Consider the following 22924-nt stretch of genomic DNA (forward strand, 5'->3'; position numbering starts at 1 on the left):
GCCTCGTTCCCCGCCACCCGCACCCAACTCCGCGACACAAGAAAACAAGCGATCTTCTATCTCATGGATTTCCGCAAGCTCGCTCATATCGCCATTCTATTGTGCGATATAGCTTGCTGGTCCTGACCCTCATTCAGAATTCTCGGGAAGAGAAGCCCGGCCTCATTGTGACATCGGTGGGGGAACTTGCGGGGCTCCGGCCGTTCGGCGAATATCTTCATAGAAGACCTCTCCAGTCGGTCTATTGATCCAGTTTGCAATGGCAGACAACCTGGATACGGACCGTATCAAGGACTGGCGCTCAATCATAACCTTGATTGTTTTTGTGCTCGCCAGTAAGTGGGCTACTCCCTCTCGCTTACTCTCTTTAACAAGCAGTCCGTCACAGACATCGTCGTTCTCTTTCCGTTCCATGTCCCCGTTTACGTTCCTCGCAGCTTCGCCAATGCAATTCTCCGTGCGCTATCCTCCTTCCGAGTGATCGAACCACGTAAATATGATCGCAAAGTCGGCCGCTTCGTACGCCTCAGGTTTCCCTTCAACTTCGTGACAGCGCCGTTGATCGCGGATCTATTTTTGCTGGCGATATTAGCGATTGGGCGGAAGGAGGTACACGATGGAATAATCGAAGCAGACAACATCTCCCCGATTGATATCATGGTCTTCTTCCTCACGCTCGCATACATTGCCATATCCATCGATGCCTCGGGGCTCATCCGCTATCTAGCCTTCAAGGTGTTACAAAAGGGTGGGAAGGTTGGACATCGGTTGTTTTTCTATCTCTATGCCTTCTTCTTCATCCTGGGGAGCTTCATCGGCAACGACCCCATTATTCTTTCAGGGACTGCCTTTTTGGCTTACATGACTCGCGTATCGAGCAACATCGTGCACCCCCGAGCGTGGATATACACGCAGTTTTCCATTGCCAACATCGCCTCAGCAATACTGGTCACTTCGAACCCGACAAACCTCGTTCTTACTAGCGCTTTTCAGATAAAGTTCATAGACTACACAGCGAACGTGATAGTTCCTGTCATCATTACGGCCATTGTCCTCTTTCCGTTCTTGCTATACATCATTTTCGCCGACGAGTCGTTAGTTCCATTGTCAATCGAGATGCATGAACTACCGGACGAAGTCAAGGCCAAAGCCCCGGTTAATCCTAATATCCCGAATGCGCGCGGCAGTGCAGAGGAACAGGAGCAGCAGGCGGCAAATAATGGGGAAGAGGATAAGATGTTGTCCCTGGAGGAGATATTGAACCCGTTTCTTGACAAAAGGGGAGCAGCATTTGGCGCCGTCATCATGGCTGCTACGCTCATCACCGTTCTGGCTCTCAACGCAGCCAGTCAAGGTCACACGCATCCTGTTTTCTGGGTTACTTTGCCGGCTGCGTTTGTTCTTTTCTGCTGGGACGTCGCGTATGGGTGGCATCATCGCCACGAGACGCGCGAAATCGCGCGCAAAGGTCGAGAAGATGTGGAACGCATGCGCGCCGAGCGGGCTATGCGTGATGAGGGAATGGCTAGGGAGAGCCTGCAACCGGAGTCGACGGGGGCTTTAGGCGCACCAACACCTGATCTGGCGGACTATCTTGACCATGACACTCATCCATCTCCGATGGCGGCGCCAACTCAACCATCACCAAGCGGCAACAGCGCCATGGACGAAAAGCAGGAACTGGGCCTCTCAAATGTCGATTCTCCGTCGCGCAGCCCAGCGAGTCTGGTTCCCAAAGAAGAAGCATTAACGGCGCAACCGTCTCGGCCCCCGAAAGACCCGAAGCCCACCAAGGCAACACTGGAGTCATCAGCGATCGCCACCTACCGATGGCTGCAGGAGACTTTCCCGACAGTGACTGCCGTCGTATCGCATATGCCGTTCCCCCTAGTCCCCTTTGCCTTCGCCATGTTCATCCTCGTGCAAGCTCTAGCCACGAAAGGGTGGATCGAGGTCTTCGCCTACGGCTGGGACCACTGGGTAAACCGAACAGGCACGGTCGGCGCCATCGGCGGAATGGGCTTCCTGTCTGTTATACTATGCAACGTAAGCCCCGTTCTCTTCCACTAACCCTCACCAAACTAAGTATCCCAGTTCGCCGGCACAAACATCGGCACAACAATCCTCCTTTCTCGTGTAATTCAGACGTGGCAAGCCATCCACCGCGCAAACGGCATCCCCATCACAAACCGCACGTTCTGGGCGACGGTCTACAGCATGGCGTTGGGGGTCAACTACGGCGCCTTCAGCACGGCATTTAGCGCGTCTCTTGCGGGTCTGCTGTGGCGCGATATCCTTGCCCGCAAGCATATTCGTGTTCGGAGTCTGGATTTCGCGATGGTCAATTTACCGATCATCGCGATTTCGATGGCGGTGGGGTGTGCGGTGCTTGTTGGGGAGGTTTATATTATGCGTGATACTACGCCGTATGATGAATGACCTTGCACCGATGGGTGGGTGTCGTGATATATATGTGGCCATGGTATTTTCCTCTTGAGATGTGATAGAAGCGAACAAGATTACGACTGCATTGCGTATCAAAACTTCATCTAAAGCGTCTGCTCAACCTTAAGAGTGTAACGATGACTCTATATACATTTGGGTAATTCAAGGACCATCACGGTCGAGATATTCATCCAGCCGCACCGGGAAACCTGTTCGTCTCCAACATCCCTCCCAAAAGATCCAGTGTCGAGTCATCAAACAGGCCAGGAGTGTCTGAAGGAAGGGGGTCCAGGAACGGATCATCACTCGGGTCGTTGGGCCAACCTTCCTCACCCTGGGGAATCAAAATGAAATCATCCGACCCGGCTTGAGGCGGTTGCTCTTTGCTAGTTGACTCCGGTTCTCCTGCAACTCTCCACTGGTGTCGTGTACCTGATTTTCCAGATTGAGAAGCCGTCTTTTGCAACTCTCTGACATACTTTGCCCTCACCATGAGTCGCCGAATTGGCCGCCACAGCGGCCCTCTCTTCTCTGTTTCCATGCTACTCCATCGCTCATACACCGCGCTGACGCACTCCCATGCGCGGTCGCATAATATACCTGGAGGTCTTTGACATAGCTCGGCAAGCAGGAAGGCGATCGAGTACCACTGCACGTGTGTTTTGGAATGCCACGCCCATTGACGAACATCGTCGCATGACAGTATGTCGTTCGAGATCTCTAACACTTCGATGGACTCAGTGAATAGGCGTTCTCGCATGGTCTCATCGGTGTGACAGCGTGGAGCGAGAATGGCCGTCCACATGCGTAGGGTTATTATTCTGGCCACAGATGCAGTTAGGCGGAGGAAAGGGATACTGAGGTCGAAGTACTTCAAATAGCGGTCCTGCAAGTGACCCTCAAGGTCAGTTACGAGGGTCTCTCGTTTGGGCGAGTCTAGGTTGGCATTTGCTGGTGTCGGCGTCCCGGATGTCCTGCGAGGAGCCATATACCCAACTTGCCAGACCACACGCATTGCATGGCAACGTATGAGGCAGAATGTCATCTCTGTTACCCCTTCTCGCTCGACAGGCGGCTGGGTCATCTCGGCCGTGATATCATCATCGTTGATATTCAGTGGCATCTTGGTGTCAAAAATAGATTCATTCACGATTGGTTCGCTGCCGTGGTAGTCCGTTGAGCGGTTGTCGAGCAAGCATATGTGCCACCAGAGGCGCCGTCGTAGTTCGGTTTCCAAAGGCCTCAGGCCGAACTGTTCCCCATCCCGATGGAGACCCATCGCCTGCGCAATATGATATACGAGCGACGTAAGCGACCAGACCGTGCGGGAGTCATCTTCATTCCGGAGTGCTGTGAGGAAGAGGACGGTTGCTTGCAATAGAATCATGTTTTGAGTATTGAGGAGATCGGCGCGCGCCGTAGCCTGTTCGACGGCGAAACGGTACATTTCCAGCAGTAAAGATCTAGAGATACCAAGAAGGTCAAGGCATTGCGAGGGCTCAAGACTTATGACAGCAGTGTAATATATGGCAAATAGTAATGCTTCGATATTCTTGTCGAGGCAGTCTAGTGAAGCGATAGCATCCCAGAATAACCGATGCAACACGGGCATATGGAAGACGCGAACCAGAGGAGCGACGTTGACATTGAAGGTATCGAATAGGGCGACTGCGTGGTGAACTTGAGGATGGAAGTCGTTGAGCGAATGCGCCAGCGCCCGATAGCCCAGAAGAGCGCTGTTGGCCTCGGTGCTTTCCAACCCAGTGATGGTTGCCTGCTCGTCATCGTCGGCAGAGGGCTGATTGAGCAAGTCGCGGAGTTCCTCGATTTCGTCTCCTAGTTGAGTCCATGGCGCACTGCTCACATAGCAGCTCTGCACGTCGTCAATCACCAGCCGGCCAAACTGCTGTTCCATCCCTGGGCTACATTCGTCGGGCGAATGCTGAGCCATTGTGCTGGACATCGCGTTTGGCGATTGGTTCTTCATCTGTTTGACCACAGACTCCAATCGAGATAATTGTGCTACGAGCCGTGCTTCAACTGCTTTGCGAGGTTGCTTGGGAGCGCGACCTAAGCCTGCTGGATAGACGCACTGAGTGTCGGCTCTAGTGCAGTTGGAGCAAGGTTGCTGGCGGTCGCATTTGACCTTACGTTGGCGACAAAGAGTGCAAGTGCGAAGGGGGCGGGCATCCATGTTTCAGAAGCTAAGGTAGAAAGGAGGAAGGAACGAACACACGACGAAAGCGACCAAACAGCAGTTCGGATAATGGAGTAACTTAAGTAGCTGAAGTAGCTCTAGGCAATTCCGCATAAGCTTATGCGAGGCCGATCGGGATCCACTAGGTATATGAAAGCGAATGCTAAGCCTTGACGGTGTTCTCTTGGTGCATGCTGCTAACCCCGTCCTTCTCCAAGTCGCCATCGCCATCGTCACCGTTCCTGCCTGTCTCGTCCGGCACCTTGCTGAATCCTGTGCGGTACCAGGGCAGCGAGAAGATAGTCCCGATATTCTCCATACTTCTCCCCTTACACTCAGGGAAGGCCAAGTACGCCCAGACCGTTCCGCAGGTAGTAAAGGCAGTGAATAGGGCAAATGGCCCCCACGCATGCATATCCTGGGTCATGTTGGGGAATCCACGAGAGATACCAAAGTTGAGCAAGTTCTGGTAAGTAAATGCGATAGCGACGACCGAGCCGCGCAGATGGGTAGGACAGATCTCGGACGCGGTCAATGAGAATACTGGGGCCCAGCCGAAGCCATACCCAATCGCAAATATACATATTGCAACAATTGCGACCCAGGCTGCTGGAGAGGGAGAGCCCGTGTCAGAGATGTTGGCAACCCCGAGGAAGACGGAGAGGTAGAGTAAGCACAGGACGTTAATGGTCGATCCAATCAGGAGCAGGGGACGACGACCAAAGCGTTCAGTCAAGAAGAATGCATACAGGAAGACAGATACGACTTTGATCAAGCCATAAACGGCTGTAAATAGCAGCACCTGTGCATCATCGAGGCCGATGGATTCTAGGATGGTCGGAGCGTAATAAGTGATGGAGTTGCCGCCCGACATAATGAAGAATGTTTGGATCAGGACCACGAAGAAGAGGAGATGGCGAGCGGCAGAGTCTTGCACGCATTCATTGATCAGTGACTTAAGGGCATCCATTCCACGCTTGCTTTCCGATCCAACCTCCGCCATGCTTTGCAGCTCCGCGTATTCTCGTGCCACATACGGATCAGATTCATCCAAACCTCCGCGGAGCTTTAACAAGCTTTTCCGCGCGTCTTCGACCCGACCACGCATCAGCAGGTAGCGTGGACTCTCTGGGAAGAAAGCCCAGCCAATGAAGAGGGCAATCGAGGGAATCATTTGCAGCACTAATGTCGTCCGCCACTGCCAGCTCGAGCTGGAAGGGAGCACCTGAAGCGAGCCGTAGTTGATCCAGTAGCTACCAGCGACGCCGCCCATTATATTTATGTTGTAGAAGGTCGTCATCATACCTCGCAGCTCTCTAGGTGCCACCTCCGATATGTAGACCGGGCCAGCAGTCATTCCACATCCCGACCCCAATCCAGAGAGCACGCGGCCGACGAGCAATTCAGCAAATGAGCCAACATTTCCTGCCATCAAGACAGCTCCGACTGTGTAAAGAATGGCGCTCAGGAGGATAACAGACTTTCGACCTCGACGTTCGCCTAAGGGACCGGAGATAATGACGCCGGCGGTTTGGCCCTAGTAAGGAGGTGTGTCAGAAAAAGTTTAGGACAAGAAGGGTGCATGCCACTTACGAGAAGCATAGATGAGACGGCCCAACCGGAGTTATTGGAGACCTGGGCGCTTGTCAAGTGCGTCCAGCCAAAGTCACGGACGAAGGGGTCCAGGCTCATGGCACCGGAGATGTTGGCAGTGTTGAAGCCATGCAAACCACCACAGTAGGATGCCCAGATGGCGGCAAGCCAGATATAGGGCCCACGGGCAGCCTTGGGGACATTGTGCAGGGCATTGCGGTCAAAGCCACCACCTGCTGCTCCCATGATCGCGGAATACTTGATTGGAAAAGGGGTCGAAAAACAAAGAGTACAGAAAAGCTGTTGGAAGTGCTAATGTTTGGACCTCTGAAAGGGACAAGCTGAGGGCGTCTTTATAAGAACGAACGCCATAGTGGCCAACAAGCCAGCCGCATCTTGCCATCCATGTGTGCCGGTGTACCGTCCACCTGCTAGTCGAGGCCATCGTCTGATACCGTGGGGAAAGAAAATGCGGAGAAGAGGACCCCGGGTGGCTCCGGACGTGCCCTGGGTTATTCCTGGGTCCTGACCAGACTAATCAGAAGGCTCGTATTACTCACAAGCCGCGCAATAGAGTAATGTTTACGGGGATGTGGAAAAAGTCCCGGTAGTGGGAATTGTTGGTAAGCGTTCTATTGAGCTAAAGCCGTGGACTTGATGTGGTTGAGGGCGCTCCCAGCGCGCAGCCACGGAATCTGTCCGCTGTGGTAGCTGTGCTTTAGTTCGGCTTCCCAGACCTCTCCACCTTTGGTTTCAACTCGCATTGTCACGGACGAGCCCGGGCACAGTTCGCCTTCCTCCACACCAATCAACGTGATTCGATCCCCCTCCGCGATGCGATCATATGTGCTGGCGTCCGCAAACGTCAGCGGAAGCATACCTTGCTTCTTCAAGTTGGTTTCGTGAATCCGAGCAAATGAGCGGGCAATGACCGCAACTCCACCCAGATACCGGGGCTCGAGGGCCGCGTGTTCACGGGAGCTGCCTTCGCCGTAGTTGTTGTCTCCTACAATGCACCACCGGACGCCCCGGCGCTTCAAGTCCCGTGCTACTTGCGGAACAACGTCCACCTCCGACGTAAGAGGATGGCGGGTATGGCCAAGCAGACGGGGGTCCCCTTGTCCCACATATGCGTTTGTGGCGGTGGTGAGCATATTGTTACTGATGTTTTCGAGGTGACCACGATATTTGTACCATGGCCCGGCAGGGGAAATGTGGTCGGTTGTGCATTTGCCCTTTACTTTGATAAGCAATTCCATTCCATTGGCGCAACCCGGCTGCCAGTGGGCAAATGGCTGGAGTAGTTGCAGCCGATCGGACCCGGGACGTATCTCGACAGGGAGATCTGTCCCTTCAAGCGAAGGCTCTTGGAAGGTGTTCAAGCCGGCTTCAAAGGACGCGGGGAGTTCTTGGTTGACAGGAGGGCGGAAATGGAGTTCTTTACCAGGTTCCCCGGGAACACCAACAGCGTCCGTCAAAGGGTTAAAATCGAGTCGACCGGCGTAGGCGAACGCGGTCACCAGCTCTGGAGAGGTCACGAATGAATGAGTAGCCGGGTTGCTGTCGTGGCGGCCAACGAAGTTCCGGTTGAAGCTAGAGATGACCGAGTTCTTTTCCTTCCCTTTCACATCGACATCTTTCCGGTCCCAGGACCCAACGCATGGACCACATGAGCTGCTGAGTACTACCGCTCCAGCATCTCGAAGCTCGTCTAGAATACCATCTGCCTCCGCTGTGGCGCGAATCTGTTCGCTACCAGGTGTCACCATGAAAGGCGTTGGGAACTTTTCGATACCAGCCGCTCGCGCCTGTGCGACAATCTGGCGCGTTTTGTCAAGGTCCTCGTATGAACTGTTAGTGCAGCTTCCGACCATAGCATGGCTCAAGTCCACAGGCCAGTCTGCGCCAGCGACGGCTGTTTTCAATTTTGATACGGGGTGTGCCAGGTCCGGTGTGAACGGCCCGTTGACGTGTGGTTCCAGTGTACTGAGATCGAGTTCAATAATCTGATCATAGTAGAGGTCGGCGCCTTCATCCGCGGTTAGCAGCGCTGCCCTCGCTTCTTGTACCTTGTCAATGACATGTGCTCGTTGCGTGGCCGCGAGATATCGGCCCATCGCGTCGTTGTATGGGAAGATGCACGACGTTGATCCAATCTCTGCTGACATGTTGCAGATAGTCGCCATAGCCGTCGCTCCCAAGGCCTGGGTTCCAGGCCCAAAGAACTCGATAACACGACCCTTCCCTCCCGAAACCGTCAAGAGACCGGCGATCCTGCAAATAATATCCTTCGTTGACGTCCATCCTTGCAGCTCCCCAGTCAAGCGGACTCCTACCACCTTAGGAGCGACAAGTTCCCAAGGCATTCCCGACATCGCATCAACAGCATCGGCGCCGCCTACGCCAATTCCTAGCATGCCCAACCCGCCGGCGTTCGGTGTGTGGGAATCAGTTCCGATGATAAGACCTCCGGGTCTGTGAACGAATAAGTTCAGTAATGCGGCAAACCATGAAGGACGGAGAGCTTACGTTGCATAGTTCTCGAAGATTACGGTGTGTATAATGCCCGAGCCCGGCTTCCAGAAGCCAATGCCGTACTTTCGCGATGCGCTGCTGAGAAAGTCGTATACCTCAGCATGCTCTCCCAGCGCACGGCGCATATCTTCTTCAGCGCCTTTCTCAGAGATAATCAAGTGATCGCTGTGTACCGTTGTCGGGACTGCGACTCGCGGAAGGCCAGCACTGATGAATTGAAGCAAGGCCATGGTTGCCGTCGCATCATGGCAGGCTACTCGATCCGGTCGAAGCTCAAGGATACTCTTTCCTCGCTCTATGCGCTCCACATCCCAGCTATTCTTCTCAGAGTTGATAAGATGGGAGTATAACAGCTTTTCCGTCAACGTCAGTGGCCGCGACGAGCCTCGTTTTGCTATCTCTAAGTTGCGAATCTGTCGCGTGTAGTCAACACCAAACTGTGACACGACGCGACGAGTCAGCAGAGTAAGAAGTTATTTTTGGGCAAGTTCACGTACGAGTGAAGGGGTCTGTTGAGTTGCGAACCGCCTTGTAAATGAAATATTGGCGAAATAGCGCGTCATTGCTTCGCACCGCAAAGTTGGGGGTATTCGTTGCATCGTGAGGCGTAGGACGATAAGCTATGGTTGGAACGAGGAACCAAAGAGAAGAATTCAATAAACAACGATCGATCGCGAAATGATTGACGTGGACCGCGAGAAATGCCGAGGTCAGCGATCACTCCGACTGCGGTGGTTGTTCGAGCGGAGCGATCCGAGGCCGATATGTGCGCCCCCGGGCTACTCCAGTGTGGTGAACCGGCTCGTTGTCGGCGCCGATTCGATTCTTTAAAAATTGATGTCACTTCCCCGGTTAGACACTATGTTTGAGAAAGTATCAAGATGGCTCTGAAAAACGAAGCTCTTCGTGCGCTCCGGAAGTTTGCTTCATGCGACGTAAGTTGCATTGCCTCCCATGAGCACCAGTGGCGGGTCTTTGCTAATCAGGCTGGCAGATAGGTGATGCCCTTATTAGGCTCGGAGTCCCCAATGGAGGCTACCTATCTGGACTGAAGATGTACTCGCCTGGAGTGATGTCCACGAAGAGTCGGATTTATGGACCGGCGTACACGGTGCGGATGGTGCGAGATTCCGACAAGGCGGCCCCGAGTCCTCCAAAGCATTTCGCAGACGCAATCCCTAAAGATAGTGTTGTCTTTGTTTCACAACCCAAAGGCCTCGTGAGTGCATGCTGGGGAGGCTTGATGAGTACGAGAGCGAAGAAGTTGGGTGCCGCCGGGGTCGTGATTGACGGGCGCTTTCGAGACCTCGCCGAGCATCAGGAGCTGGGAATCGGTCTGTTCGCGCGGGATATTAGCATCCTGGGATCAAACACCTTCACTCGATCGTCTGAGCTCAATGTTCCGGTCACGTACACGAGTACGGAAGGTGGGGAAGCAGTGGTCATTCAGCCCGGCGACTACATTGTGGGGGATGCGGACGGGGTCGTCGCGGTGCCGGTGGACAAGGTGGAAGGGTGCGTGAAGCTTTGTCAAATGAGATATGATATCGATGAGGAAACGCGTGCTTGTCTTGATAAGGGAGAGGAGATGGGTCCAACTATCAAGAGGCTGCGAAAGTGAGATGGATGATGGTGATGATGATGATGGTGTTGCTGTTCCTGAAGCTTGAGGCCGCGTTGTAGCGTACTAAGCCTGATATAGACTAGTGTAGCGGTTACCGATAACGAGTCACGTGCCACTTATCCGTCTTGTCTTCTCCGTCCCTCGGAGTGATCCGAGTGCTGGATTCCCTTTCTTCTTGGACTCTTCATGCTGTGACTGGAACCATGCGCTGTCCATCATGAGATCTGCCGATGACCAGTCTACCCCACACAAAAAGGTGCGCTTGGCATGTCGACGATGCAGGGCCAAGCGTATCAAGTGTGATGGGAGCATACCCGCTTGCTCTAACTGCGCAAAGGCTGCCGCTCCCTGTGTAGATGTCGATGGCCGCAACAACGATCGGTCTATTCCTCGCGAGTAAGTGACCTAACAGCGATCTCACCGCATTTATCTCGATCGGGCTCCATTCTAACAGCATTTATAGCTATGCAGCTCGATGTCATGCGCGCATTCAGTGGTTAGAACAGCAGATCAAGATACTTGATGCCGATTTCGACCTCACTCAAGGGCCGCAGCTGGACACGCCTGCCCCGGATGGCGATTTCTCTAGAAGCTCGGTAGAGAGCCCTGCGCCTGACATCGCGCGACAGGCGAGTGAGCCGACGGCTTCACGAAAACGGCGTCTTGCTGCTCTCCAAACTTCTGACTCGAACCCGCCAGACCCTCCCCCAGCTGCTGAAGCTCGCTCGGTTGCTCTCGATTTAGGAATGCTCTCCCTCCACTCAGATTCCCGCCAGAAACATTACCTAGGTTCTTCGTCGGGGCTTTTCTTCACAAACCTTATCGGTGCTCACGCCGATGCCCTCTCAAGTCCGGCTTCGACCTCGACCGGCCCCATCCGGAGTCATCGTGAACGCTCGCATCACTCCGCTGACTCCTACCGCATACTCCATAGCAAGCTCTCAACTGAACTCCCTTCTCCCGATGAAGCTACAACATTGTTCGACGTCTACTTTCGTGAAATCCAAATCGATCATCCCCTCCTCCACCCAGCATCGCTACTCAATGCCTACAGCGCTCTTCGACTCTGCATCGAGTATGGACACGACCGCACTCATGATGTTGACACCCATGGCTGGCCGGATGAGATTCCTCCGTTCTCCTACAATGGACGTTATGACAAAATTGCCGACAAAGATGTCACACCAATCTCAATTTACACCGCTGTGTTGCATGTCTTCATGGTGTTTTCGCTCGCCGCGACGGTCCTCACTCGCAACAAAAACTTCGACTTCTCACCGACTCGCTTTTACAAAGTCGCTGTAGCGGCTGCACCGGAATGTTTGTCCAGCATATCGATGTCTGCACTGCAGAGCGTCATCCTTTTCACAATCCAGGGTATGACTGCTCCTACCAATCTCAACATTTGGACCTTGGTACATGTAGCCATGTCTCATTGTATTGACCTTGGTCTGCATCGCGAGCCCAGGGACGTGTCCGATTCCTCACCCACTTCACTCGCGATGCGGCGCTTTCTATTCTATACCGTCTACAACCTTGACCGTTCCATTGCGACTATCCAAGGTCGTCCGCTCGGCATACGTGACGAGACCTTTGATCTTCGAATGCCAACCCTTGCCGATGTTCCCGTTGACTGGGGGTTACCAACAAATGGCTTGCATGGCCACTATGCACGTCTTCCGGAAGACATGACGTTATCCATCCAACGGTTTGCACTAGATCGCCATATATCTGAAATCAAAATCCTGTTTTATCATCTCCCGGCCGAGGGCAGGGTATTTCGCTGGCCTGCTGACCATACTGCGGACCAGACTCGTATCAAGGAAGGCCTTGATGGGTGGCTTGCCGAGGGCAGACAGACTTGGTTGGGATCAGACATGAATCAGCAACACGAGGCCGAGTCAGCCAAAGTCCACCACAAGCGGCTCAAGTTAGAAGTGCTCTACCATGGAGCCGTAACGCTTCTATACCAACCGTCGCAGGCATTCCCATCTCCAACTCATTCTGCTCTTCTTCAGTGTTATCGATCCTCCAGTGAGCGCATCCACATCTACAATCGCCTCAATAACGAAGAGAGCCTCTACTACAACTGGCGAAATATTCACGGCATCTTCTCGTCCGGGGCGACCATTGTATACTGCCTCTGGGCGTCACCCGACCTACAACTTGTAGTTTCTTTCGCCGACGCATTGCGCGACCTTCGAGTATGTTCGAATCTTCTCAGTATCGGCGGACAATGGTGGCCCTCGGTGCGCAATGGGAGAGAGAACTTTGATAAGATCGTTGACTTGACGATCAAGCGGCTGAGCCGCTTGCGAGCCAGCGGCTCGTCATCCGATTTGCAGTTACCTCGTTCGAAAACCCGAATCATTGGCGACGGACGGTCCGTCGATCCTCTACTTAGCGAGAAAGCTGCTTGGAACTCCATTAGCACATTGAGCACGGTCGGCGACCCGACGCAATCGACCGACCCTCTTCTAGCGACACAACCTTTCCCATACGATGGGCAACATCCTGATGAGTTCGCAACGACACCAGTAGACTCTATGATGGAGACCTTTTTCGCAGAATATCTTCACGGAGATTGGGGGTGGGACCCCTTTTCCGTCTGCCTAGACTCCTCCGTGCTATGACCCTCGTCGCATAATATATACCCGCCGCGACCCAACCTGAACCCAGCAGTCATGTTGAACAAGGTCATAAAACGACATTCTTTCTCCGAGCATCCCATCTACAGTGACGTCTACGTAGCAAAGAACAGTGCGATATATCTCAATTTGTTTGCCTCTGTCGCCATCCTCGCCTTAACACTCACTCCCTTGGACCTAATTGTCATATTAGTCCTACACGTATGGCACACCATTAACATCCATCTGAAACAAGATTATGGTAAACTCACAAGCCAAGGTTGCAACTGCAAAATATAGCTTGGCACGCGCCGGCTCACAGCGAATGCATCTTCCACCTTCCTCGCCAAATGCCACCTGGAACTTCCGTCGCCCTTTCCCCGCTTCACCAAGCCGACGCTCGAAATCTGAGACCCAAGGATCCAGCAGTGGTTGCAAGGGTTATAGTATGAAGTCTACGCACTCTACCCGGCACGCAAAGACTTTGATTAAGAATCATAACTGTCCCCGCCAAGCCACAGGGGGAGTTCAAACCGCGTCTAGGAAGCCGACGTCGTTGACGTGGATCTCGTCTGCTGTTATGCGGATGACCGGGCCCAACGGTATCAACAATGCGGCTTAACGAAGGCTCGCAACCTGGAATGCCACAGTGCTTCTGAGGCTTCCGTATTCTCCACTGCCTCCAGTCAATGACGTCGGAATATACTTCGTACCACCAAGTCAACGCTGCGACGCGGGGCCTGGAATGCGGAGGGGGTGGAAGTAATGGCGACAAATACCTTCGTTCTGTTTTCATTGGACGAAAACAAGGGCTGTGGATATGAGAACTCCAGAACCGCCATGTTCAATGGGATACAAGGAGGGCTTATGGTGATTGAGCGGAAGCATAGACCGAGGTCACGTGTGCCATACCAGCACGGTAGGTAAATACCTATGCGAGCAGTGTCAAAGAAACTCACTTTGGACCGTCCTCGTCCTTATTTGTGGCCATCTCTCTGCTATTCCAACCTATCCATGGATTCTTGTGGCCAGCGATCATTCGGAATGCTGCCAGCATGCCGCCTCGCGGGGGAGGCTGTCAGCAGGGGTCAGCCCGCCCGTGCCGTCATCATTCAGCAATCGTCTTTGTTTCTTCAACTATACTGTACAGTCTAAGACATGAAGGCTGATTGTCATGTCTCGCACATACGCAACTCCCGCAGCGATCCTTGTCGTCTCAGCCCTGTTTCCTGCCCTTGGCACTCTGGCGGTGACGCTACGCCTCTTTGCAAAGAAGAGGACCAGATCTATGCTGTGGATTGATGACTGGTTAACTATACCCGCCCTGGTAAGCTGCGCCTGCTTTGGGGTTGGATAGCGCATAGCTAGTAACCTTCTCAGCTTCTGGAATATATTCTCTCGGCGCTTTCGATCTGGGGAGCAACCACGGGATTTCTGGAAGATGTTCTTCCTAAAACCACTGAACCAAGCCGAGTTGCCGATCTCGATGTGAATTCCCATCGTCAGATCAGGCTCTTGCAGGTTTGCAGCGTGCCACTGAATAGACGTATCAAAACTGACACATCACAGATTCAGTACTTCACCGACATAGCAGCAATCTTAGCGTTGGGCTTCATCAAACTCAGCATCCTGTACTTCTACCGCAGCATTTTTTGCAGTAGACTGACTACGAGGACTGCCTTCCATACGGCAACCACATTCCTGATCGCGCTTGTCATTGTTTGGACTCTAGTGTTTGGCTTCGGAGCGATATTTCTTTGCGGCGCTCATCCGGAGCGCGCGTGGTCGACAGTAGCCATTGTTGTAGAGAAGTATAGTCTTCGGCTTCCGCTCCTTGAAGGTAATGCAATCTCCGATTTCAGTACAGACGTCATTATACGGCTGCTACCAGTGCTACGGGCAAGTCCTTCGCTATCGATAAAAAGAATTGTAAGCTAACCCGTGCTAGGTGTGGTCGTTAAACATGTCCATCCACCGAAAACTGGTCCTGATATTGGTTTTCCTCGTTGGTCTCCTGTATGCCGTACGTACCGGCTTTCTCGACCACATCTAACCCCCATACAGGGCGATTGGAGCTTCTGCTGTCCGAATGGCGATCTATCTCGATCTCGTCTCCAACGCCTTTGAAGTAGCGGACAGTGAGAGTATGACCCCACTCCACTTTCAAAAAGCCCAAGCTAACAGCACAGCACTCGTCATAAAACTGGTATCTTGGACGATTGCCGAGTGTGGTCTCGGCGTCATCGTCGTCTGCCTCCCTACGCTGCGCCCGGTGTATAGCAAGACTTGCATTACTTCTCTTGTCAGCATCAAGGCCAGGAGACACTCGAGGTTTGAGTCGACTAGTTTGGATGTGATACGCGTGGACAGTTGCAAGGATGATTTGTTGCATTGAGAGTCGCTGATTCCAGAGAGCGTGCCGGATAGACTGGAAATGGTTTGACTCGAACGTAAACACACAACATCAAAGCTGGAATCGCTGGTTTGAACCGCTAGACAGCATTCTACACTCCAGACTAGATTCTACAAGTTCCTCTTGATCCGACGGACTCGCCGAAGAAGGCGCAAGCTGATGATACAATCAATATTCCATCTTATCTTCGAGAGAGACAAGCTCCTGCTGCAACAGATCCTTCTTACCGGCGTCCCGGTTGCAATCTACCCTCATAAGCAGGCTCAGACTCAGGAAAATGGAGCCCACTCATTCGCAGTGCGGAAAGCATCGAGATACGCGAGTGAACCGTCTCCCTGGTCCATACGCACACTCGGCACCACGCTCTTCGAGTCAAAGATCAATCCATAACGGTAGAAAAGCTCAGCCATCCTCCCAGCACGCATCAAATGCAAATCAGCGTCAGAAAGGCTACGAGCCTTCAAATTCGCTTGGAAGGTTTTCCAGAAGAGGCCCTCGAGTTCACGGCGGTGAGCGTGGTAGTGCCATCCTTCTGAATCCATCCAGCCCAGCAGATTTTCAAGTCATATAGCGCTAATTCAAATGGCAGACCCCTAGAATTAGCTCAGTCAACTATGCCTGTAATGTTTCCAGTGGCGAGATTGACGAGGATGTTCGTCTGGTTAAGGTCGCCGTGGTTAAGGACGAAGGGAAACCCCGCGTCTGAGAAGAGAGACGGGAGCTCCGTGCGGACCCTTTCTATGTTGGGTGCGAAGCGGGATGGCAGGTCTCGAGCGAGAAGGTCGAATATTGATTGGAACTCTGCAAGTAAGGTCGCAGTCGCTCTTGCTTCTAAGCCTAGCCCTGCCCGTGCGTCGTTGTTCCATGACTGGGCGAAGAACCTGTTCGAGAATGTCAATCCCTACGAACAAAGAGAAATCCTCCCTGCTGGGCATACCTTGCAAGATCCATGATCGTGTTACGATGCCCGAGAAGATTTCCTGGAGGAATCCGCGCCAGTACGTGCGCAGTCCCAGGGAGAAACTCCATCTCGTAGATATGGACTGGCCGTAAATCCGGATCGCCGATGGTCCCGAGATACGTGCAGCTCGCTACAAAGTCGGGATGGACTGCCTTAGCAAAGGAAAGGATCTCCATGTCAAGGATGGAGTTTTCGTCTCGGAATTGGAAGACCTTGGACTCCGCTGTCACGGTGTAGCTGCACACTCCTTGCATCTGGAGAGCAGTGCACACACCACCAGCGCGGGAACCGGCATATTCATCACATTGCTGTCTTGTGACGGTAGTGCTTGAGTTGAAGAACTCATTGATGGCGCTGTCGCGATTGTAAACGACATATGTTGTGACTGTGGTGTAGCGGGATGATGGAAAGAAGTGTGAGATGACGTAGAGAGAAGAACTGGCAATCAAGCTAGATAGGTAAGACTCACCGCTACTTAATACTGTTAGCAATCCTCTGTTGGTGTTTAATTAGACGCGAGGGTTACTGTTTTAATCTGAATAGCCTTGGAGGTGACGGTGGGGGCGCTGAACAAAGAAGCCCTGGCAAGTCTCCTCCATTGACCTGGCCAATCGACAAGCCTAGTGAGGATGTCTCCATTACTTTGGACCAGAGTGGCAACTGAATATTGTTGTTGAATTGGCTAATTGCTGAATCCTTTTGCTCACCTGATTTGTTTGACCTCTCGTTTCCATCTACACTCCCCCTCCATGGCAGCAACTACCGTCATACTCAAAAAGGGTTACAGCCAGTTCATCTCCTCCATGCCAGTTCTCATTATAAGGGCATTGGATCTCGGCGCGAGGTTGGTCACGCTACAATAGCTGCATTGCACCCGGACGGCAAGCTGGAGATATGAAAGCTCTTTTCCATACTTAGAGCAGACCACTACTCGAGCGTTGTTCATCACCAATGGTTTTGCTTGTTTGTCCAACCCGCTTCAATCATAGTCCACCGTACCCAGAACATATATATACGTTCTAGGCCTACATACCTCAGACAGCACCAAGAGTCTCCGGCCTCAACGACCAACTCCACCGGATGACGCTTTCATAAATACTGAAGCTCACCGCGCCGGATATCTACACTCTTCAGCATGACACACAAATCAATAAACTGATGGGAGACTCACACTCAACCGCGCCAACCTCGGCGTCGTTCCCCGCCACAGCACTGCAACGCCCTCCTCCAACACAACACTCCTTAAACAATCCAGCGTCCCCTTATACCGCGCGCTTCCATCAATCGCCTGTAGCCGGGTCTTGAGTGTATCAAACGGCATCGTCGCGTAGACAGTAACAACACCCGCCAACGCACCCGCAAGAACCGTCGCGCTAGACCCTAACCCCATCCCATCCCGCAAATGCCCCAGGAGAAAGTTATAGCTCGTAAACCGCACCATCGCGTTCGCGGACTGCTTCAGCGTCACGGGGATAACACCCCTATACAGCCCAGACACTCCCTCGGTACTCAGCACAAACCGGATAGCATGCGTTGCGGACCTATACCGCCGCGCCCCAGCCTGGTCGTCGATGATCTTTGTTTTCAGCGTTTCGCCTGGTGTGACGACGGCTATACTTTCCGCTGCGCCCGCGATCATGCCCGCGGCCATGTTCCCTAATGCGCTTGGGCGCCCGGAGGAGTCCGTTGGCATGAGCTGACGTGCCGAGTCGAAGGCGAAGAAGCGCACGCCGGATTTGGCCGCGTTGGAGATGCAGAATGCGCCGGCGCCGGTGTACATGTGGGACACCCCATGCTGGCGGAGGGTGTGCAGGAGTAGTCGCCAGGCGGAGAGGGCCTTGCCGGATGTGCTCGTTTGGAGCTGTTGGCGGGTTTTGAGGTATTCGGTTGGATACTGCCCATCAATCAGTATGAGAGTCGTAGTTGGATTATGTTGGAGAGACGCACGGTCAGCAGGCTCTCGAGGCCACCGGCGGCCCCTCCGGCAAGAATTGATTGCCAGGGCGATGGGATCTGTTTAGTCATTGCGTGGATGGTCTGTCGGAGCTATTTTGTTCAACATCCCGTGCATCTATATACCACTACTCCTGCATAATCCGTGCATTGGTGCTGGTGGGCCTCCAGCTGGAGTGCTCCGAGCCCTGGTCCGCCCCCCCCCCCCCCGGAACACTCCGCGGGCGTCTCTCCGCCCACCAGCCATCAACAACCGGCGGCAATCGGAGTCAACAATTGCGGAATACCTTTATCTCGTGTCCTTGCGACAGTCGGAGCATGGAAATTATGCTGTCGCAATTCTCAAGCTTCTTTGACCGGCAGACTGAGTCAAACACCAAGACCACAAACAATGGCTGATCGCACTGAGCTTGACCTCTTTCCAATCGGCGCCTGGGACGTCCACCACCACATCTTCGACCGTATGTCTCCTACCATACCTATCCTAGATCGCATCATCATGTCCCGTTCTACTACCACAAGACCACTCCATATTGACTGTTCTCAGCCACCCGCTTCCCCTACTCCCCAACCCGCCACCTAACCCCACCCCCCGCAACAATAGCAGCGTACAACGAATTCAAACAGCGCCTCGGAATCACACACTCAGTCCTCACGCATGGCCTCTCCTATGGCTCCGACTGCTCCTCCCTACGAACGTTCGTGTCCGAACTCGGTAGCACCAAGACAAAAGCCATCGGCGTAATCGATCCAGAGACCGTAACGCCAGCCGAACTACAGCAGATGCAGGAAGCAGGTATTGTGGGCATCAGAGTGAATCTATATCAGTATAAGGCTATGCACGATGTAAACCTGCAACAAGGCGCGCTGCGAGCTCATGTGAACGCGATTAAGGATCTCTGTCCAGGGTGGAGTATGGCCTTTACGCACGTCCATCCGGAGTTCTGGAGTCAACTGAAGCCATTCGTTCAGGCTGAGATTGTGCAAACGGGTATTCTACTGGTGACGGATCATTTTGCGCTGTTGAAAGGGAAGAGTATGCTACCTATCGCAACCGAGGGCGAGGACCAGGTCGATGGTGAGGGTAAGCGTGAGAGTGAGGTGAACGCCCTGCGCCAGCCTGGACTCGCCGAGATCCTGGACCTCATGCGTGCCGGACACCTCTACGTCAAGATCAGTGCGCCGTACCGGGTCAGCACCCAAGCGCACGGGTATGAAGATCTGAAGCCGCTGGTCCGGGCGTTCTTTGATGCGAATCCAAGGCAGGTGCTTTGGGGGAGTGATTGGTGAGTTTCAAAGATGATAGGCTACTCGTTGGAGAGGGTTATGTTGCTGACGAGCTAGGCCGCATACACCGCAGATGAAGGTTCGGACGCCGGAGGAGGCGCTGACGGAGACGCCGTATCTGGAGGTTGATGATCTGGCGTGGTTGAAGAATCTGCGGTCGTGGCTGTCGGAGGAGGAGTGGCATATGCTGATGGTAGATAACCCTTCGGCGTTATATAGCTGATCAACTCTACGTGAAGTAAAGAGGAAATAACTCTAAGGAATGAGAAAGAATATATTCAAAGAGGGCCGCCAAAACTATGGATAGATAGATGATGTACTTCGTGTGTTGATACATTCCCCTATATGCCGTGTATGTACCGGTTTTCCCGTGGTATTCCAAACGCCAACAATGCAGCCAACCGTATATCCTCGTGTCTCGTTGCCACCGGCGCTGCGTTACGTCCCAATCCATCTCCACAAGACATTTAGCAGTTGATCTCGGTGGACCGGCTTGCCAATGCAGTCGTTCATCCCCTTGGCAATGTACGTCTCTGCGTCACCCTTGAGCGCATTGCCAGTGATGGCGATAATCGGCATCAGCAGTCCCATGTCGCGAATCTGTCCGGTCGCGGTAATGCCATCCATAATCGGCATAGAGACATCCATGAGGACGACGTCGTAGGATAATGGTTTTTGCTTGATCATTCGTACAGCCTCGGCGCCATTCCAGGCTCCGTCCACGCGCTGAAAGCCGAGACTATGTAGCAGTTTCAGCATCACGGTATGATTGACAATATTATCTTCAACCAACAGAACGTGCTTCCGAGGCGCTATCGTTCGCATTTCTGTGGCGACTTTCGTGGGGATAGGCGTCGCGGGGGTGCTGATTAGCTTTGTGGGAGATGCGACGGAGCGGCCGCCCATCTTTGCGGTGAACCAGAAGATACTACCAGGGCCATTGGGATTCGGAGCGAATCCGACCGTCCCGTCCATGAGTTCAGCAAGGCTTTTGCAGATGGAGAGACCAAGGCCAGTACCTTGGTATTTCCGAGTGGTTGAGTTGGCGAAGCGCGTGAAGGGAGTGAATAAAGTGTTGATTGCACTGTCGGGTACTCCGATTCCGGTGTCGGCCACTTCGGTTCTCACGATAGAGGAGTCGGGATCCTTCTCGTCGCTAGAGCAGGAAATTGAGACACGGACAGAGCCTTTCTCGGTGAACTTAACCGCGTTCCCCACCAAGTTCTGCAAGACCTGTCGATATCTCAACGGGTCCCCACGGAGGCGCACGGGCAGATCACGACCAATGACAGTGGTCAACTCCACTTTTTCCTTAAGCGACGACCGGCAGTTGCGAACGACTGCACCGAGGACTTCCCGGACATCGAGCATGTCGGCATGGAGTGAGAAGGAGCCGGAGGAGAGTTTCGAGTAGTCGAGTACGTCGTTGACGATTTGCAAGAGCAGCGACATGGAGTCCTGGATGATGGTGGCATGTTCAATCTGTTCCGGAGAGAGGCCGGTATCCGCGAGCATGGTCATGGCGATCTGCATTCCGTTCATCGGCGTGCGGATCTCGTGGCTGATGTTGGCTAGGAAGTCGGTCTTTAACCGGGATGACTCTTCGAAGGCGCTGATCATGCGAGCCTCGGCCTCCTTGCGCTCAGTGAGATCGCGGGTAACTTTGACAAAGCCGACATGTTGGCCGAATTGATGAATTGGCGTGATCAGGACATTAGCCCAGAACCTGGATCCATCGCGCCGATATCGCCAGCCCTCGTCTTCGATCCGGCCCTCCCGTAAGCAGACAGCCAGCGCCCTGGTCGGTTTGCCGCTCGCTCGGTCTTCCGGGCTGTACAGGATGGAAAAGTGCTTGCCTATGATCTCCTCCGCCTTGTATCCCTTGAGAACCCCCGCACCCGCATTCCAAGTCGCGATGTGGCCGTGTGGATCTAGCATGAAGATGGCGTAGTCCCGGACAGTATCAACGAGGATCTTGTAGGTTTCGTTCAGGTACGCATGCTGGCTGTTGATGACCTCGGCCGTGAGTTTGTCGGCCTCGAGGACAATGTAGAGGAGGGTTGAATCTTCGTAGATTGGCGTCACCCGCAAGTTGTGTGCGATCCTCCCATCGACCAGGATATGTTCAATCATCTGGGTCTCTCGAGTTGACGTAGCGGCGCGAAGAGCACCGTACAGAATGGGAATGTTGGGAGCAGGGATGCATTCCGGGCCGACATCGCTGATGCGCGCATGAAGCAGGGAATCGCGTGGTTTTCCGGTAAGGACGGTATGGCTGTTGGAGACCTCGACAATGGTCATGGAGGCATCGAGGACGAGGGTAGGAATCGGCGTGTAGCGGTAAATGCGACCCAGCGAGGGAGAGGAAGGGCGCGGTAGCTCGATCTCGGTCTCGGGCTTGGTGGGAGGATCATCGCGACGCCGCTGCTCGTCGAGGGAGAGGGCGGAAAGCTGGCCGTTGAGCAACATCTCTGCTCTGCTCAGCCCGGCTCGGATTCATTCGCACAGCTTGAAGTCAGGAAGAAAGCGGGCAGCGCCCATGATGATCGCCGCTGGAAGGTTGCAGTCGAGTGAAAATCGGATTTGTGCCTTCTTCCAAGGTTTTGTCCGTGGCAGCGAGAGTGGCGTGCGGGGAGCAATTGTCACTGGCGGGACGAGCATCCAGATCACGTGATTGGCCCGCCGCGCTCGGCGTCCCTCCGGATCATCCTCGGGCCGAGTTCCGAGTTCGGCCTAGCTTCCAGCTCCACCTGTGGCAGCTTCACAGCGATCAACTCTTGATTCTCTTCAACATTCAAAGTAATCGCTCAATCTGATGATGCTCCTGCGATGTTGCTCCTCACACTGATTAACCCCAAGATGACCATTTCTTCATGATGATTTCGATGAAAATTCGCCCGACCACGACAAGTCCACGGTTTCCCTGTGGCCTGCCATGGTCGCACTCCATCGCGATAAGGGCGCCAAGGCCGCCACTCAGGGCCTCGTCTCTTCAGCATGGCAGTCCACCTGGAGCAGGCAGGGCCTTTCCGAACCTCGTTATCCGTTGACCCGGTACTCCGATCGATTGGTACTGCTTGCTTACTCATGTTATACATGTTGAACAATCACGACCAGTCAGCCTGTGTCTTATCTCTTTCGAGTCACTTATATGCTAGACCCTGTCTATACAGTCTTACGCTACTACTCTGCCCTCTCTGTCTGGCCTTTGAGCCTCCTACCTATGATCTGGATGCTGCATACTTTCTGTAATCCCCCCGCCAATCAAACTATCTCGACTCGGTGTTTC

General features: G+C 53.6%; 12 protein-coding genes across 12 annotated transcripts; 5 read left to right on the forward strand and 7 right to left on the reverse strand.

The window, feature by feature from the left end:
• Positions 1 to 259: 259 nt before the first annotated feature.
• Positions 260 to 2536, forward strand: BDW74DRAFT_188550 (putative arsenite efflux transporter ArsB-like; the record flags this gene model as incomplete). The annotated part of the gene is made up of 3 exons (XM_073731755.1): positions 260 to 335; positions 389 to 2046; positions 2095 to 2536. 3 exons carry the CDS (start codon positions 260 to 262, stop codon positions 2437 to 2439), a joined length of 2079 nt encoding a protein of 692 aa, XP_073587374.1. The 3' UTR covers positions 2440 to 2536.
• A 96-nt stretch (positions 2537 to 2632) lies between these two features.
• Positions 2633 to 4639, reverse strand: BDW74DRAFT_166246 (uncharacterized protein; the record flags this gene model as incomplete). Its single annotated transcript, XM_073726525.1, has 1 exon — positions 2633 to 4639. One exon carries the CDS (start codon positions 4637 to 4639, stop codon positions 2633 to 2635), a length of 2007 nt encoding a protein of 668 aa, XP_073587375.1.
• An 83-nt stretch (positions 4640 to 4722) lies between these two features.
• Positions 4723 to 6790, reverse strand: BDW74DRAFT_102406 (sugar porter family MFS transporter). Its single transcript, XM_073721529.1, has 2 exons — positions 6236 to 6790; positions 4723 to 6179 (listed from the first exon to the last, which is right to left on the reverse strand). Exons 1-2 carry the CDS (start codon positions 6479 to 6481, stop codon positions 4806 to 4808), a joined length of 1620 nt encoding a protein of 539 aa, XP_073587376.1. The 5' UTR covers positions 6482 to 6790; the 3' UTR covers positions 4723 to 4805.
• BDW74DRAFT_147729 (uncharacterized protein) lies at positions 6568 to 9356 on the reverse strand. Its single transcript, XM_073723588.1, has 2 exons — positions 9268 to 9356; positions 6568 to 9207 (listed from the first exon to the last, which is right to left on the reverse strand). The coding sequence occupies exon 2, from the start codon at positions 8650 to 8652 to the stop codon at positions 6868 to 6870; it is 1785 nt and encodes a 594-aa protein (XP_073587377.1). The 5' UTR covers positions 8653 to 9207; positions 9268 to 9356; the 3' UTR covers positions 6568 to 6867.
• Positions 9357 to 9386: 30 nt separating this feature from the next.
• On the forward strand, positions 9387 to 10394 carry BDW74DRAFT_102421 (RraA family protein; the record flags this gene model as incomplete). The annotated part of the gene is made up of 2 exons (XM_073721530.1): positions 9387 to 9705; positions 9765 to 10394. Exons 1-2 carry the CDS (start codon positions 9652 to 9654, stop codon positions 10389 to 10391), a joined length of 681 nt encoding a protein of 226 aa, XP_073587378.1. The 5' UTR covers positions 9387 to 9651.
• Positions 10395 to 10591: 197 nt separating this feature from the next.
• BDW74DRAFT_188554 (uncharacterized protein) lies at positions 10592 to 13219 on the forward strand. Its single transcript, XM_073731756.1, has 2 exons — positions 10592 to 10790; positions 10858 to 13219. Exons 1-2 carry the CDS (start codon positions 10612 to 10614, stop codon positions 13025 to 13027), a joined length of 2349 nt encoding a protein of 782 aa, XP_073587379.1. The 5' UTR covers positions 10592 to 10611; the 3' UTR covers positions 13028 to 13219.
• A 976-nt stretch (positions 13220 to 14195) lies between these two features.
• BDW74DRAFT_175337 (uncharacterized protein) lies at positions 14196 to 15416 on the forward strand (the record flags this gene model as incomplete). The annotated part of the gene is made up of 6 exons (XM_073728304.1): positions 14196 to 14348; positions 14402 to 14542; positions 14591 to 14911; positions 14970 to 15037; positions 15086 to 15165; positions 15211 to 15416. 6 exons carry the CDS (start codon positions 14196 to 14198, stop codon positions 15414 to 15416), a joined length of 969 nt encoding a protein of 322 aa, XP_073587380.1.
• A 43-nt stretch (positions 15417 to 15459) lies between these two features.
• Positions 15460 to 16003, reverse strand: BDW74DRAFT_147734 (uncharacterized protein). Its single transcript, XM_073723589.1, has one exon. The coding sequence runs from the start codon at positions 15974 to 15976 to the stop codon at positions 15704 to 15706; it is 273 nt and encodes a 90-aa protein (XP_073587381.1). The 5' UTR covers positions 15977 to 16003; the 3' UTR covers positions 15460 to 15703.
• Positions 16004 to 16190: 187 nt separating this feature from the next.
• Positions 16191 to 16989, reverse strand: BDW74DRAFT_147736 (uncharacterized protein). The gene has a single exon (XM_073723590.1). It carries the CDS (start codon positions 16647 to 16649, stop codon positions 16329 to 16331), a length of 321 nt encoding a protein of 106 aa, XP_073587382.1. The 5' UTR covers positions 16650 to 16989; the 3' UTR covers positions 16191 to 16328.
• A 440-nt stretch (positions 16990 to 17429) lies between these two features.
• On the reverse strand, positions 17430 to 18420 carry BDW74DRAFT_188556 (uncharacterized protein; the record flags this gene model as incomplete). The annotated part of the gene is made up of 3 exons (XM_073731757.1): positions 17430 to 17516; positions 17567 to 18289; positions 18343 to 18420. 3 exons carry the CDS (start codon positions 18418 to 18420, stop codon positions 17430 to 17432), a joined length of 888 nt encoding a protein of 295 aa, XP_073587383.1.
• Positions 18421 to 18739: 319 nt separating this feature from the next.
• BDW74DRAFT_175339 (uncharacterized protein) lies at positions 18740 to 19858 on the forward strand (the record flags this gene model as incomplete). The annotated part of the gene is made up of 3 exons (XM_073728305.1): positions 18740 to 18809; positions 18896 to 19634; positions 19693 to 19858. The coding sequence occupies 3 exons, from the start codon at positions 18740 to 18742 to the stop codon at positions 19856 to 19858; spliced, it is 975 nt and encodes a 324-aa protein (XP_073587384.1).
• Positions 19859 to 19891: 33 nt separating this feature from the next.
• On the reverse strand, positions 19892 to 22209 carry fos-1 (sensor histidine kinase/response regulator Fos-1/TcsA). Its single transcript, XM_073723591.1, has one exon. The coding sequence runs from the start codon at positions 22102 to 22104 to the stop codon at positions 20074 to 20076; it is 2031 nt and encodes a 676-aa protein (XP_073587385.1). The 5' UTR covers positions 22105 to 22209; the 3' UTR covers positions 19892 to 20073.
• Between the last annotated feature and the right edge of the window lie 715 nt (positions 22210 to 22924).

Source organism: Aspergillus multicolor (assembly GCF_047715735.1).
Source record: "Aspergillus multicolor strain CBS 133.54 unplaced genomic scaffold BDW74scaffold_4, whole genome shotgun sequence".
Lineage (NCBI taxonomy): Eukaryota > Fungi > Ascomycota > Eurotiomycetes > Eurotiales > Aspergillaceae > Aspergillus > Aspergillus multicolor.

Excerpts from the sequence above, each read along its gene's own strand:
- BDW74DRAFT_102406 (XM_073721529.1), bottom strand. The coding sequence starts at position 6,481 with ATGGGAGCAGCAGGTGGTGGCTTTGACCGCAATGCCCTGCACAATGTC. Across the intron at positions 6,180-6,235 it reads CCGTCTCATCTATGCTTCTC|GGCCAAACCGCCGGCGTCAT; the intron begins GTAAGTGGCATG and ends CCTCCTTACTAG.
- BDW74DRAFT_147729 (XM_073723588.1), bottom strand. The coding sequence starts at position 8,652 with ATGCTAGGAATTGGCGTAGGCGGCGCCGATGCTGTTGATGCGATGTCG.
- BDW74DRAFT_188554 (XM_073731756.1), top strand. The coding sequence starts at position 10,612 with ATGAGATCTGCCGATGACCAGTCTACCCCACACAAAAAGGTGCGCTTG. Across the intron at positions 10,791-10,857 it reads GATCGGTCTATTCCTCGCGA|CTATGCAGCTCGATGTCATG; the intron begins GTAAGTGACCTA and ends CAGCATTTATAG.
- BDW74DRAFT_147734 (XM_073723589.1), bottom strand. The coding sequence starts at position 15,976 with ATGGATTCAGAAGGATGGCACTACCACGCTCACCGCCGTGAACTCGAG.
- BDW74DRAFT_147736 (XM_073723590.1), bottom strand. The coding sequence starts at position 16,649 with ATGCAAGGAGTGTGCAGCTACACCGTGACAGCGGAGTCCAAGGTCTTC.
- fos-1 (XM_073723591.1), bottom strand. The coding sequence starts at position 22,104 with ATGTTGCTCAACGGCCAGCTTTCCGCCCTCTCCCTCGACGAGCAGCGG.